The sequence below is a fragment of the Mesitornis unicolor genome, unplaced genomic scaffold (assembly GCF_000695765.1).
Source record: "Mesitornis unicolor isolate BGI_N332 unplaced genomic scaffold, ASM69576v1 scaffold1390, whole genome shotgun sequence".
Taxonomy (NCBI): Eukaryota; Metazoa; Chordata; class Aves; order Mesitornithiformes; family Mesitornithidae; genus Mesitornis; species Mesitornis unicolor.
In genome coordinates this window covers 12,088-25,059 of record NW_010157347.1, presented here as the reverse complement: position 1 = coordinate 25,059, position 12,972 = coordinate 12,088, and the positions used below count along the sequence as shown (strand labels likewise).

General features: G+C 40.0%; 1 protein-coding gene across 1 annotated transcript in view; it reads left to right on the top strand.

The window, feature by feature from the left end:
- Positions 1-12,972, top strand: part of WDFY4 (WDFY family member 4) — a gene marked incomplete at its 3' end in the record, with an annotated part of 48,697 nt that overhangs the window by 24,761 nt on the left and 10,964 nt on the right. Inside the window, exons 13-19 of the mRNA XM_010179510.1 lie at positions 3,721-3,935; positions 4,916-4,986; positions 5,950-6,157; positions 6,434-6,510; positions 7,230-7,448; positions 8,477-8,661; positions 11,218-11,449. Of these exons, the coding sequence (XP_010177812.1) occupies positions 3,721-3,935; positions 4,916-4,986; positions 5,950-6,157; positions 6,434-6,510; positions 7,230-7,448; positions 8,477-8,661; positions 11,218-11,449 (1,207 nt within the window). The remainder of the gene's footprint in view (positions 1-3,720; positions 3,936-4,915; positions 4,987-5,949; positions 6,158-6,433; positions 6,511-7,229; positions 7,449-8,476; positions 8,662-11,217; positions 11,450-12,972) is intronic.

Here is a 12,972-nt window from a genome sequence, read left to right as displayed (position 1 = left end):
GCCATTTCTTCTGACTGTCTAGAATGACTATTAAAATCTGAGGAGAATAGATTTGTGGTTGTATATTACTGCCATTCCTAAATACGATTAAAAAGTCTTTGAATGTCATATGGGCATGAAAATTTGCTTAAAAGCCTTAAAAACCCTCAAGAGATAGTCACTGAGTCAGTAAACTGTATTTATAGGATATTGCTCATGTTCATGCCTAGGACTAATCCAGTTCCCATCAAACTGCATACAGTTTGACCAAAACAAGGCGGATTTTCCTTTTAATATGCTACCTGTTCAGTGATGAAAGATAGCATTGTCCCACGTTGCAAAAACGAAGTACAAGTGAGGCAGGTTTAGTTTTTCCACTTTAGTTACGTGGCTCAGGATATTCACAGTTTCCCCACAGATGTATCTCATCCTTGTCTGGCATTTGGAACTGTGGCTTTTAAGGCTTCAGAGTGTTATGCCAGATCTTTTCTGTTTGTGATGTTGGATAAGGAGATCTCCTGGATCTGACAAGACTGGGTAAGGGAAAGAAAAGAGCTTCTGAGAAGAGAATCAAAGCATGATTCAGTTCTATGTCATCATCCTGGCAGGTTTCTTGATAGTATGGACAAAAAAGTCCTCACATGATTCATCGTGTAAATTATCTGTACTTTTGTTAAATAATATTATTGCTCCCACAGCTGGATTTGTCTTCTCTGTTTTTATCCTTGTCTTTCCTATGATGAACTGCTGTCATATTCACTATTGTAAAACTAAAATGTTGTGCATCAATAAGGACTTTTCACCTTTTTAAAAGAGTTTTATCCTTGTTTTAAATCTACCCTAAACTAGTTGTTCTCACTAGAGATATTATCAGCATAATGACTTCCAATTATTTGTACTTCTTAACAACATAAATTCTTTCTAAACTGAAAAGGTCTCTGACACAGATATGGCCCACAGAAGATTGTGTGGCATTTGAGATTTATCTGCCTTCAGGCATATATTACTGATATCACTGCTAATGTAACTGTTAATATCACAGTGCATTCCTGAATTTCTGCACAAGGAAATTCTTTGAGTATTTGCCCAGAGCTTCATTCCCCTTTGGATTGTGCCCCTAAGACTTAGGGAGAAAAGACAGGAGAATGCACCAGAACTCTGCTAGGAGGGAGGAGGTTAGGAACACCCTGGCAGTGCGTTCTCCAGCCTGGGCTGGCAGCTGAAGGTCAGCCCTTTCTCCTGTGTGCTGTAATGCAGGCTTTGCTCCAGCCTTGTCTCCTGGGGGATTTGCCTTTGCTGAGCCTGTTCTGATTACAGCACAACTGGTTTGGCTGGTTTGTTGCTGGTTTAGTTTGTTTGTTGTTGTTGTTGTTGTTGGGGTTTTGTTTGTTTGTTTGTTCAAAGAAAATGCACAACCTGTCTGCATGTTTCAAGGTTATTTTTGGCCTTTTAGTAAGAAGTTTGCTTATTTATTGATCAACCAACTGAGCAATTTTCCTCCTGTGCTACCAAACCCACAGCCTGCCCTTTTATTTGTCCTGCTTCTCTTGCTATTCACTCTCTCTTTATAAAAGCAGCCAGAGGCTCTGAAGTTGCACTAAAATCTTTGTAATGTACCCTGGATTGAAGAGATAGGAACTCTGCCAAGAATGCCTGGCTAACTATACTGAAGGTCTTGCTCTACATTTTCTTGTTTTTCATGCAATCGTATCATTTATAAGGTGATACACAAAGATAGCTTTGCCTTCTCAGGTGTCTGCTGAACATCGTAGTATAGCACTGCACAGTAGCTTAGGAAAAGGAGGAGACACTGCATTCAGCTAATACTGTGGGGAAAACCACTGCAACTAAATGTAACTTGGTAAGCAAGAGGTCAGTCAGACCTGATGTTAACAAAAGGATTCTTAACATTATGACGAGATTTTGCTGTCTGGCTTCCAAAGGTCAAGACTTGCTAGTATATTTTCTGTAGAAGGCAATAGCAGCCCTGTTAGTCATATGAGGAAAGCTCTGTAGCTTCTTTTACACACTAGCTGTACCAAGGGGAAATATGAAAAGCCTGATGGACATGCTATAATTTATGGAAAACATTTGACTAGGCCCTATCTAGGTCTTGGTTTTTGAAAAACAGAAATGGTTCACATAGTTCATAGTGCTTTTTTCCCTCTCTATCTACTTCCAAGGAGTGTATGAACACAAGTTCTGTAATTTTGTAAAAAGAGTTGCACATAATGTTAGCAAAGTGGGCAAGAGTTAATCAGCAAAACACTGTGATAGAACGGGAATGTGCTTGCAGCTGGGAACTACGCATCGGGAATTTGAGCTGTGATAAATTTATGAATTATTTCTTTTTGATAACATTTTAAGGAAAAAAATGCACAGGTGATTTTCAGAATTGACTCAAACTCTCTACAGACAATGGGTTGTCAGCTGATGGATGTCTACACTTTCTTCTGAAAGCGCAATTTAAAATCCCGGGTCTCTTGTATCTTTTTGAAAGCACAACTTCCAATGCCTTGGTTTCTTCATTAGTAAAACTAAATTTCTGCGGTATCCTGGGAAGTTAATTTTAATTTTCTATGAAGGTTTGCTAGCTTTTCAAGTGAGGGGTGCTCCTGAGATTGAAAAGTAAGTTTGCTTTTTTGCAAAGAAGACTCTGGGGAGGCGTCATTGCGGCCTGAAGGAGGCCTACAAGAAAGCTGTGGAGGGACTTTTTACAAGGGCAGGTAGTGATAGGATGAGGGGTAATGGCTTTAAACTGGAAGACGGTGGATTTAGACTGGATATTAGGAAGAAATTCTTTACTGTGAAGGTGGTGAGACACTGGCACAGGTTGCCCAGGGAAGTTGTGGATGCCCACTCCCTGGAAGTGTTCAAGGCCAGGGTGGATGGGGCTTTGCATAACCTGGTCTGGTGGGAGGTGTCCCTGCCCATGGCAGGGTCATGGCAGATCGTGACCTTGATCTTAAAGGTCAACCAACCCCAACCATTATTTGATTCTGTGATTCCATGATATTTCCCAGAAGAGCATATGAGAAAGCTAAAGGGCTCTTGAGGATGGGGAACATTTCATTTTTGTAAGATTTGGCTTTAAATATATGATGTTCAGTTAGTTTGTGTGAAATCTAGTTAGGTAAATTGGGTAGGATCCATTCCTAATTGGAAACAAATTGGTCTAGAGATGATTTATGAGAATTTAGGTTCTTTAAGACCATTAAGAAGCAATAATGAATTAAAGCTTCAATTCAGCAAAACATACAGTGTTTAAAATAAAGTGTTTAATGATATTGCTAGACACAGTTTTGTTTAAAAACAGTACTTTTAGAAAGAAAAGTAGGTAAGGTCAATATGACTCTCCATGTGCTTAATATTAGATATGTTCAGAGTTACTGTGTTGGTCTCGGAGCTTATGCCTAATAACATGCCCTTGGTGGCAGTCTCTTCTTTTGAATGAAAGCCAGTTATTTTCTTCCTTCATTACCACAGTGTTATGGCAGGAATGTTTAACAGTGGGTGGCTGAGCAGCTACTCAGATGGATATTATGTACACTGATCAAGTGCAGAGTTTTATAGAACAGCCATGCAGTTGCACTTGAGCCTCTGGCCTTCAGGCTTCTTTCCTGGGCCAAATTTTTACACCCAAAGATTTGATAATTGAAAAAAAAAAAACAAAACAAAAAACCAGTCACCATGTACAGGTTTAGTTCCAGTCCACTGACTTCAAGTCTGTGTCCATTTCAGCTTTCACAGGAAATCCAGTGTGCTGTGGTTGATCATATCCAGTCCCTGGTGAAGTCAGAGAAGAGTCGCCAAGTGATGTGTGGATCTGGCTTGCTGAGCACCATCATCACTTCTTGTCAGGATGCCTTCCGCAATGAGAGCCATCCATTGCATCTGCCCCTCACTAGAGTGTTTGAGAAGCTTGCATCACAGGCTATTGAGCCAGATGTGTTAAGGTACCCAATTGTATCTAATAGAACTGGTTTGTTTTGGTGGTGCACATTGTTTGAAAAGTCTGTGTAATAATTGGATACTTCATGTAGTGCTCTAATTCAGCAAGACTCTTAGCCTTTCGTTTCAAATCCCAATTAATACTGCTTACATATTGATCACAAGATATACGATTGAATGACTTACTGAAGATGGTATGAGCCTGTAGTGTTCTGCTGTATCATCTCTGTAGGGATTGTAAAGCCATTTATGAATGGTAACTAATTAAGTAATTGCAAAACAACTAGAGTTATTCTCTCCTGGTATTCATATGGAGAAGCTGTTTCCTGAAGAGTAAAATTTACTTTCTCTTAGCTCGAATCCATGTCAATGACTGATGCAGAAATAAAAAGTGTAGTCTTGTTTCTCAGGCTCTGTTGTTTCTACTTTGAGGATGTACTTTCTTCTTTAATGCTAAGAAATACTGGGCATGAGAGTAACTTATAGAAATCAGAGTGCAAATGAAGTTGAAGATACAGTGGAAGACTGAATTTATTTTACTCAAAAAAGGAAAGAATTTGTTAAACAAACAAACAAAGTCAGAAAAACACACACAACCCCCTAAAAAACCCATAGGGTTGTTTTTTTTCTGAAAAATTAGTAGTGTTCAAAAGTATTGCTGAAGAAAATAAACCTCGGATATTTTTCAATAGGAAATCCTTGAAAGGGGAAGTGTAAAGCAAAAGAAATATTTGTGATGATACAATGGAAAACATTCCTTCAGTTTTATTTGGGATATCTTTAAAATTTGTTATCCATTAAGAAAGTTGTGCTGAAGAGGGTTGAGCTGTGTTTGCATTGTTGCTATGACTTCAAAGTGTCTGCCTTGATTGTTTTATTGTTTTCCTTTCTTGGGTTGCTTTCCATTTTTTGATTTGTTTGTTTATTTGTTTGTTTGCATTAGGCAGTTTCTTTGGCTGGGGGGTTCTCCACCATTACCTTCCAGGTCGAGCACAAAGAAGACCAAGGTCCTTTCATGTCAGGAGAGTGACTCAACTAATGCAGCTTGGAGTGGAGGTAAGCACACAATGAACAGCCTGGTGCTGATACAGCGGCTGGGTTATAGATGTTTCTGTAATGTCAGGAATTACTCCGACTGCTGTTGGAATAGGTTGCTCCAAGATAGTCACAGTGAAGGTGGAATATGCCTGGATGTTTCAGACTGCCCAGTTTGGGTGGTACTTGACCAACACTGAGAGATGATCCAATGACAAGCAGAGATCAAATTATAATGCGTGTGCTGAAGCCAGATGCTGATATAGACTCAGACTTTGCCGGATCAGACATGGAAGCAATCTATAAAAATACTAATCACAGAGTGCCTCCTGAGCTTGCAGCATGTTTTCCCTGTAGTTTATAGCTGGAAATAGAATAAAGATGTGAATGAAGAGCACTGCTTTTTGTAATCCCTAGGATATTTGAGTAGTCTGCTTTGCAGACTTATACAGGCCATTTTCCATCCAAGTCCTTTCTCTGTTCTAATGTATTTTGCAGGTGTAAAGCCACAGTAGTAGTGTTTGGTGCTTAAACTGTTCTCGTGCTTATGAGACACCTGATACAGCATGGTGCAAATTTGGGTCTTATGTTCTACACAGGCATTCTTCAGATCCTCTCCCACATGTTGATTGTAACCATTCTGTTATAGCAGAATTGTATGGTCTGTGTATATGAAAAATGGAACCAATAGGTCAGGAACAATTTTTACTAGAGGCGAAGTTTGGAGCTGCATGAAGATGTATGGGGAGAAATAATGTCTATCACTTCTGTAAGCTCATCTCTTCTGTCAGCCTCCCATTTTGAAATTCCTTCAATGCAATTTTTTGGTGTATTGCTGAGGATTTCTGCAGGCTGCTGAGGATGTGTTATTTGAAGAGCATGCAGCACTGTTCTTTGCAGCGATGAATTGAACACTGGCAAAGCCTGTGACTAAAAAAAGTATTGCAGACACTGATCTGGTTAGGCACTATGTTGATCTTGTAGGATCAGAAGAGGACATGGTGGACAAAAAAACTGATTCTCAGACAGTTGCACCTGTCAGCAGCAATCCTTGGGTGTCTAAGGGATCTGCACTGGCACTTCAGACCGCAATGAGTCTCATCTCCATGACGTCACCTCGAAATTTCCAGCTCCACAGCACTGCTTTGGCTCCATCGTTTGTGGAGTTTGACATGTCAATGGAAGGATACGGGTATTGCTGCTGTTGCTTTTCTCTTTAGCTGCTCTGCAGTCTCCAAGCCCTTATTCTGGACACAGCAACTAAGCACTTCTCTCTCTTCATCTTAGTCAATCCTTGTGCCCTATCACTGCCTTCCTTACAGCAATGTTGCCAACCTATTTTGTTATTGTCTTATTGCTGATAGCCTAGATTCTTCCTTGCTACCATGATTCTGCAGTATTAAGTCACTGATGACCCTGAGGGATGATTTTACATTTCTGATGAATGGGTGCTTGCTTGCTTTTGTAGATGTTTATATCTCCCTACCTTGGCCACTGTGATGGGACCCAGCGCAGAGCAATCTGTCTCAGGAGGAATTGGCTTGGGTAAGCACTTTGACTCACCCATAGCTCCCTGAAAGCATTGACTTTTCAGCCCCACTGAAAACATTCAACATTTGTAAGGAATGGCAGCAAATAAGCTGTGTGTTTCAATACACTTTCATCTCTTTGTCACAGTCCAGCTCTGAGCTGTATAACTCAGATTGCTCTCCAAAATGTAGTATCAGATATAGCATAATAATATAGTAGTGTAATTCATTAGCATTAACATTAGCAGTACAAATTTAAAGCAGATTGCTAAAGCAGTCTCAACAAGGGAGAGTCACCAGATTTTCAGGCAATCTCTCATGGAAGGAATAGAAACTGTCACTTACCATGAAATGGCATTCTTTAATAGATCAAAACCCTTAATTGGGTGAGCTGGGAGATGGCTGGAACTTTTGCCTACTGAATTTTGTTGAACTTTGAGAAAACTTGTTTATGATTCAGTGCTTCCCAACTGATGAGCTTCATGGCATGGAGATCTAGTAGTCATTTCTTGTGTGTGTACACATGTATAAGTGACCTAAAATTCACTTACATGTGTTCAGTTTCTATGATACTGAAGATAGGCACTGAAATCTAATAGAAAAGAGCAGAAATTAAACTTCATAGTCTGATGTTGGTTCTGAAATGGTTTGGACTACAAATGAAACAGAAAGCAGTTTGCTAATGTCTGCGCAGGGAAGCCAACTTCCTTACTGCCTTTTGTTTCCTGCCTACAGGCACAAGGATGTTTCCTCCCCCAAGCGGCCTGACACTGTCCTGCTGGTTTCTGGTCAGCAAGTTCGGTTTGGTGCACAACAGCCACCCACTCCGTTTCCTCACAGTCGTGAGGCACATGTCAAGAACAGAGCAAGAGTTTATTTGCTTTTCAGTAAGCTTCTTCCCGCAGGACCGTGCTTTGGTCATTTCCACAGAAGAAGCAGAGTTTCAGCCACTTGGTAAGGAACTCCTCAGTCAAGCTGCAGTGCTGTGTCCTCTGATTATCTGGAGTTTTTCATTAACAAATTTCCTCTTCTTAGAAGTACTTAGGACATTAATGAGATTTTTTAAATCTGGTTTTCTTCTGGCAGCCCGTTGTGATTGTAATTCTTGGTCGTATTTCAGTTTTAAGTTTGCTGTAGGCATTGAGAATTTTTTTGTGGCATGCAATGGACGATAAAACTTAGAGATATTCTAAGGAAAACTTTTGAATGTCAGTTATATGAGTGTGTGCAACTGTGGGGACTGGACTTGAAACAGATGGTTCCTACCTGTTCTGTGTGGCAGTAGGCAGGTTGGGAGAGTAGGACTGAGGAGTTTGGGGGCTAGCTTTGTATTCACACAGCTCATTTCCTCCCCTCACTTTTAGAAGGTTTTCTATCATGTCAGCCTACTAATCCTTTTTTCCTTGTTGACATTTATCCCTTTCTCCTTATTGAGTACAGTAGGAACTTCAAATGTGAATGAACGTGCAGAGGAGGTTGGCAATGGAATGTGAATAGTAGCTGGAATTTTTCATGCGCAGCTCACATTGTGTGAATGCTCTGATTCCCTTAGATGACATCAAAAATCACAGTTTGCCTCTTTTCATAAAAACTACAGATTAATGTACAGAGTTTTATCATCTCATGAATTCACTTGGAATTTTTTCTATGTCAGCTAACTCAGTGACTATCCTAAGGGGTTCTCCTCTTAGGATATGTTGGATTTGTCCTAGTTCTGTCCTGTTTTGCAGCACTGAGACAGCAAGCAAATGTTATTCGGGAGTACATTGTATGCTAGAGGGATCTTGAGAGTTGTGCAAGTTTCAGGTCCTGATAATACACATTCAGGGAATGTTTTCAAGACATTGAACAGAATAGCACCAAATTCACTCTATACCTACAGAGAGACATGTTCTTTGTGTCACATTTGATAGTTGTGTTCCAGAGGCAGGGGAAGGAGAAAAAGACTTTCTGTTGACTGCCCCCTGTTTTTGCTGTTACAGATATCATGGAACCTGACAGTGAGGTCCTAAATCCCTCCCCATTTCCAGGGCAAGTCCAGTTTGGCTGTGGCAAGCTTCTGGTCAGTGGCCAGTGGCATCATCTCACAGTGACAGTTGCTAAGGAAGCAAAGAAGAACTGCATTGTGTCAGCTTATCTAAATAGTCAGATGCTTGGCTCTGCAAAGGTAAAGGCTCTCTACATAGATCTCGTGCCTGACATTTACCTTTCATCGCTCTTCATTTTCATCTCCCTGTGTGTATAACTTGGCTTTTCAGCATTAACCTGAGAGACTCAAAGAATGGTGACATGCATATGTAGCACGTGCCACTCTACGCTGTGTATGAGTGGAGTCAGAAATCCATACAAATTGGGATGTATTTGTGCTGCTTTCAGAAGTTATCAGCTTATACTGATGCTTTGAACTAGTTTCCCCTTCAGCATGTAGATAACCAGAGCGATTTTGAGTGATGACACTCATCGGAGAATTGGAGTTACCTAGTTTGCAGGTAGCTCAGGGTTATGCTGATGAAATTCAGTAGTAGCCTTAGGCCAAAATTTTCTGAATTGACTAGTGGTTTTGAGGATCTCTCATTTTATACCCAAGATTTTCAGAAGTCATCAGCTGTAAAAAGTACATCCCATTAAGGTGCGGTCAGAGAACCCTAAATCTAAGCTGCTTTGGATTTAGGCTAAAACTTGCAAAGGTCGTGAGTTATGTAGGGAGCATCCTTTTTTGAACAAAGGCCTGGAAAAGCAGAAAGGTGATGGAGAAATAAGCTTCTGTGACTGGGCAGCTCTTTGCAAGAATGTCAAGATGGATGGAATTTCCTCAAGCATCTTCCATGGGCGTGCTTCAAGCTGTCCTCTTCCTGTTACACCCGTTGAACTATCAACTGATGAGTCAGTGGCCTTTTTTACCTCAGTGGCACTGTAAGCATTCAGGAACAGATAGATGTTCACCTGGGTTAGTTGTTCAGTGTGTGAGATAGCTCTAGAATTAAAATAATACTTTTTTCAGTTAATAGAAATGAAAGAAATAAGAATTAGGAGAATTGGGACAAATTTGGAGAAATTGTAGGAGAGATTTGTAAATGTCAATGATATCAACTCATGAGTTCATTGCACATGTTGGTGTAGCTAGGATTTCCCCTAAAGTGCCATTTATTGTGGTGATGTTGTGGCGTACGATTCAGTTCTCAGATGATGAATTTCTCAGGTTGCATGAGAGATCACAAGACAGCAATCCAAATGCACCTGAAGGGTTCATAATTTACAGCTTAAAATAAAAGAGGCCTTGGTTTATTTTATCATTGTCATACTTCTAGTTTTGAAGCTAATCTCAAATTATTTCTGAGATTTGATTTTTGGATTTTGAATGCTCCAGGCTGGCAATGTTGAAAATGCCGCCTGTTCTTATTGCAGCTCTGGTTGGTGTGGTGCTTTTTTGGCTTTGGTTTTATTTTTTAATAGAATCCTTTTATTAATTGAAACTTTTAACCTTGTTCTCTTCCTTCACGTTCCCATATTTCAAATCAATCTCAACACATGCAAAGCTCACTTGTGTGTTTTATACTTTCCTTGTAAAAGCAACCTGTTTAATTTCAAATATTCTCTTTCCAATACTTGAGAAAAATGATCTGTCTTCTAAATGCCTTGTGGGACCTATATCCATTTCAAGAATGAAAATTTAATTTAATTTGCCTTCCTTCAAATGAGACTGAAAGTCATCAATAAAACTAGGCCTAAGCATTGCAATTGATTAAAGAATTCACAGCAAATGTGTTTAACATACAGCGAAACAACTCATAATAAATAAAACAAGCCTTTAGTAAATAAAAGATGGTCCCACTGCTGCTGTCTCTGACATGATGCAAGCCTTCATCTTGATGTATTCAGTGACGAAAAGACTGTGTAAGAAATTAGAATTGCTCAAAGGTTGTTAACAATAGGAAAAGCTCTTTTTGGGTGGCTGAGCTGGGAGGTGAGGTGGGTGATGGGGTTACTGTGTTGCATCAAGACTAATATTTGTTCACTCAAGTACCAAGTCCTGCCTCCTAATATTGACCAGCCCTGTCTTCTACATCTCAGTAGTCAGAGGTTGGTAAATGCTAGGAGTCTCTCATCCTAACACCAAATTGTTAAAGTCAGGGCTAAGCCCTGAAGTACAGTATAGTTTCTCTTTACCAAAAATTATCCTACTACTTCCTAATAGAGCTGTCTACAAATAAATTAAATAAGGGACCCAATTTAGGAGTCTCAATCCTTATTTTGATACCAAAAATAAACGGTCCAATTCCCTAAACTCTGTCACTTTTGCTGAAGCCAACGGATGCACTTGGACACTCTGTACTCTTCAAAATCTAGGTGCTCTAGGTGCCCAGTACAAGGTGCGATCTGTAACTTGACTTTCCGTGTTGAAAGTCACGGTCTGAGTTATGAAGTTTAGAACAGGAAAAGTAATTTGGGGGTCAAAAAATGTTGGTTTTCTTTCTTTGCCAACACTTGAAATTGTTTTGACTATGGTTTTTTTGGAACAAAGTATAGACTTGAACTTTCCAAAATGCTTATGTTTGTGATACTTCTGAAAGCCCAATTTCGAAACAGTATTTGATAGTTGTGTTGCATAGCTCACTGAGATTTCATTGAGGAATGAAGGCAGTAGGCGTTACCGTTCAGGGACAAGACCTTAAGGCACCCTGAGTGTATTGGGTCCTCTCAGTGAATTCTTCCTCTGTTGCAGATGCAGTATCTCCAGCCCTTGCCTGGTAGCTGTATTTCCATGGAACCCTCTTCCTTTATTGATGTCTATGGGTACATAGCTACTCCTCGAATTTGGAAACAGAAATCCTCCTTAACCTGGCGCCTTGGCCCTACATATTTATTTGAAGAAGCCATCTCTGTGGAAACCATGGTGGTGATTAATAAGCTTGGCCCGCAGTATTGTAGCAATTTCCAAGCAGTGCAGCTTCAAGGTATGTGATAATTATCATATCCACTGCTATTTGTTTGTCAGGGCAATGCTCTTTTTATTTTTATAATCTCCTATTAGTATTTCAATTGGGCCTAGAGCTCACTCTAAAAGCCTGGAACTCTGTGCTACTGAGTGTTGTACAACATTGTGCTACGATACCATGAGGATCTTGTAACGTGCTGCAAATTTGGCAGAAAAAGAAGGGCAGGAGTCAAGCAGCAGAGAGAGCTGGAGAGTGAAGAGGGGTGACATGTCCTTGAGGAGATGCAATTGCAAAAGATTGCAATTTCTGTTGGAGAAACATTAAAACAGCAGCTTTAACTGAGATAGTCTGCATTTATGGTGCTACAGAATAAACACAGCAGAAAAAGAAGCATCCTCTTTAACTCACAAATGCCTGTAGAGTAGGAGAGCACAGAGGAGAGAGGTGAATGAGTTACATTCCATTTAATGAAGAGGCTTTTTAACTAAAGTATACTGTTAGCTTCAATTATTAAACAGGCAAACAAAACATTTCAGTTATTGATTACTGTTTTGTCAACAAGTAATTCATTCAACTCTTTACTAGAGTTCAGGATGAAATGGAATCATCATCTCCTGTTTGAAAAAAAGCAGAATAAAACTATTGAAGCTATTCCTTTGGATCCTCTCTATCTAGACAAAAAAAATCTCCAAGTCAAGCATGGGAAGGGAAGGGGTTGTTGAAAGAGGAATTATATCAAAATACAGCCCTAAAATAAAAATATTACCAATAGAAGTCAGAAGGAGTTCAATTTTGAAGTGTTGAGTCTTTATGAAGTCTGGGGTGCTTGTTCTCTGCACACTGGTCTTCCCAGCTGGACTTTAGTCATGGCTTGTGGCCATCTGACTCTAGCGATGCCCTGATGCAGAGAAGTCACAGGGCGCTATACAAGAAGTGATCTCACAACTGTGAAATGACCTCTCCTCTCACTTTCCCCACGTGCCCGCCTCTTTTTTTTGGTGGGGGGAGAGGAGGTGAGGGCAGGGTAGGGAGGAGAAATGGTATCTAACGTCTCCCTGTTTCATCAAAACATCAAAGAAGCTTTTCCAATGGAAATTTTTACTTAAAAAGAGTTTTAGCACAAAACCCCAAAATAATATGGTTTATTCCTTAAAATCGCTTTTAGACTTTGCTGCAAACGGCAGTTTGAATTGTTTCAGCAGTGCTGTGCCCCATCTCACCAGCGATCTCATTGCTTCTCACTACTCAGCAGCAGCGATGCGGAAGCTTAGTCCTAAGTCTGTGTCCTACTGTAAGGGAAATGGGTGACACAGTCTTGGGCCATTTACTTCTAGTTAATCTTCATGCAGAATATGTGCTAATTCTTTTTGCTTATAAGGGCTGTGTCACCAGCATTAGTAAACAGTTTCATAAATCAACTGTTTTTCCAGTCTATAAAGTAGTCAAAAAGGCAAGATTTTGTTTTAAAGGTACACATAGTTTTTCCAAGTGCAATCAGGAGTAGAAAATCCTGTAAAGAAATGCATGTGAGAATTTCATGC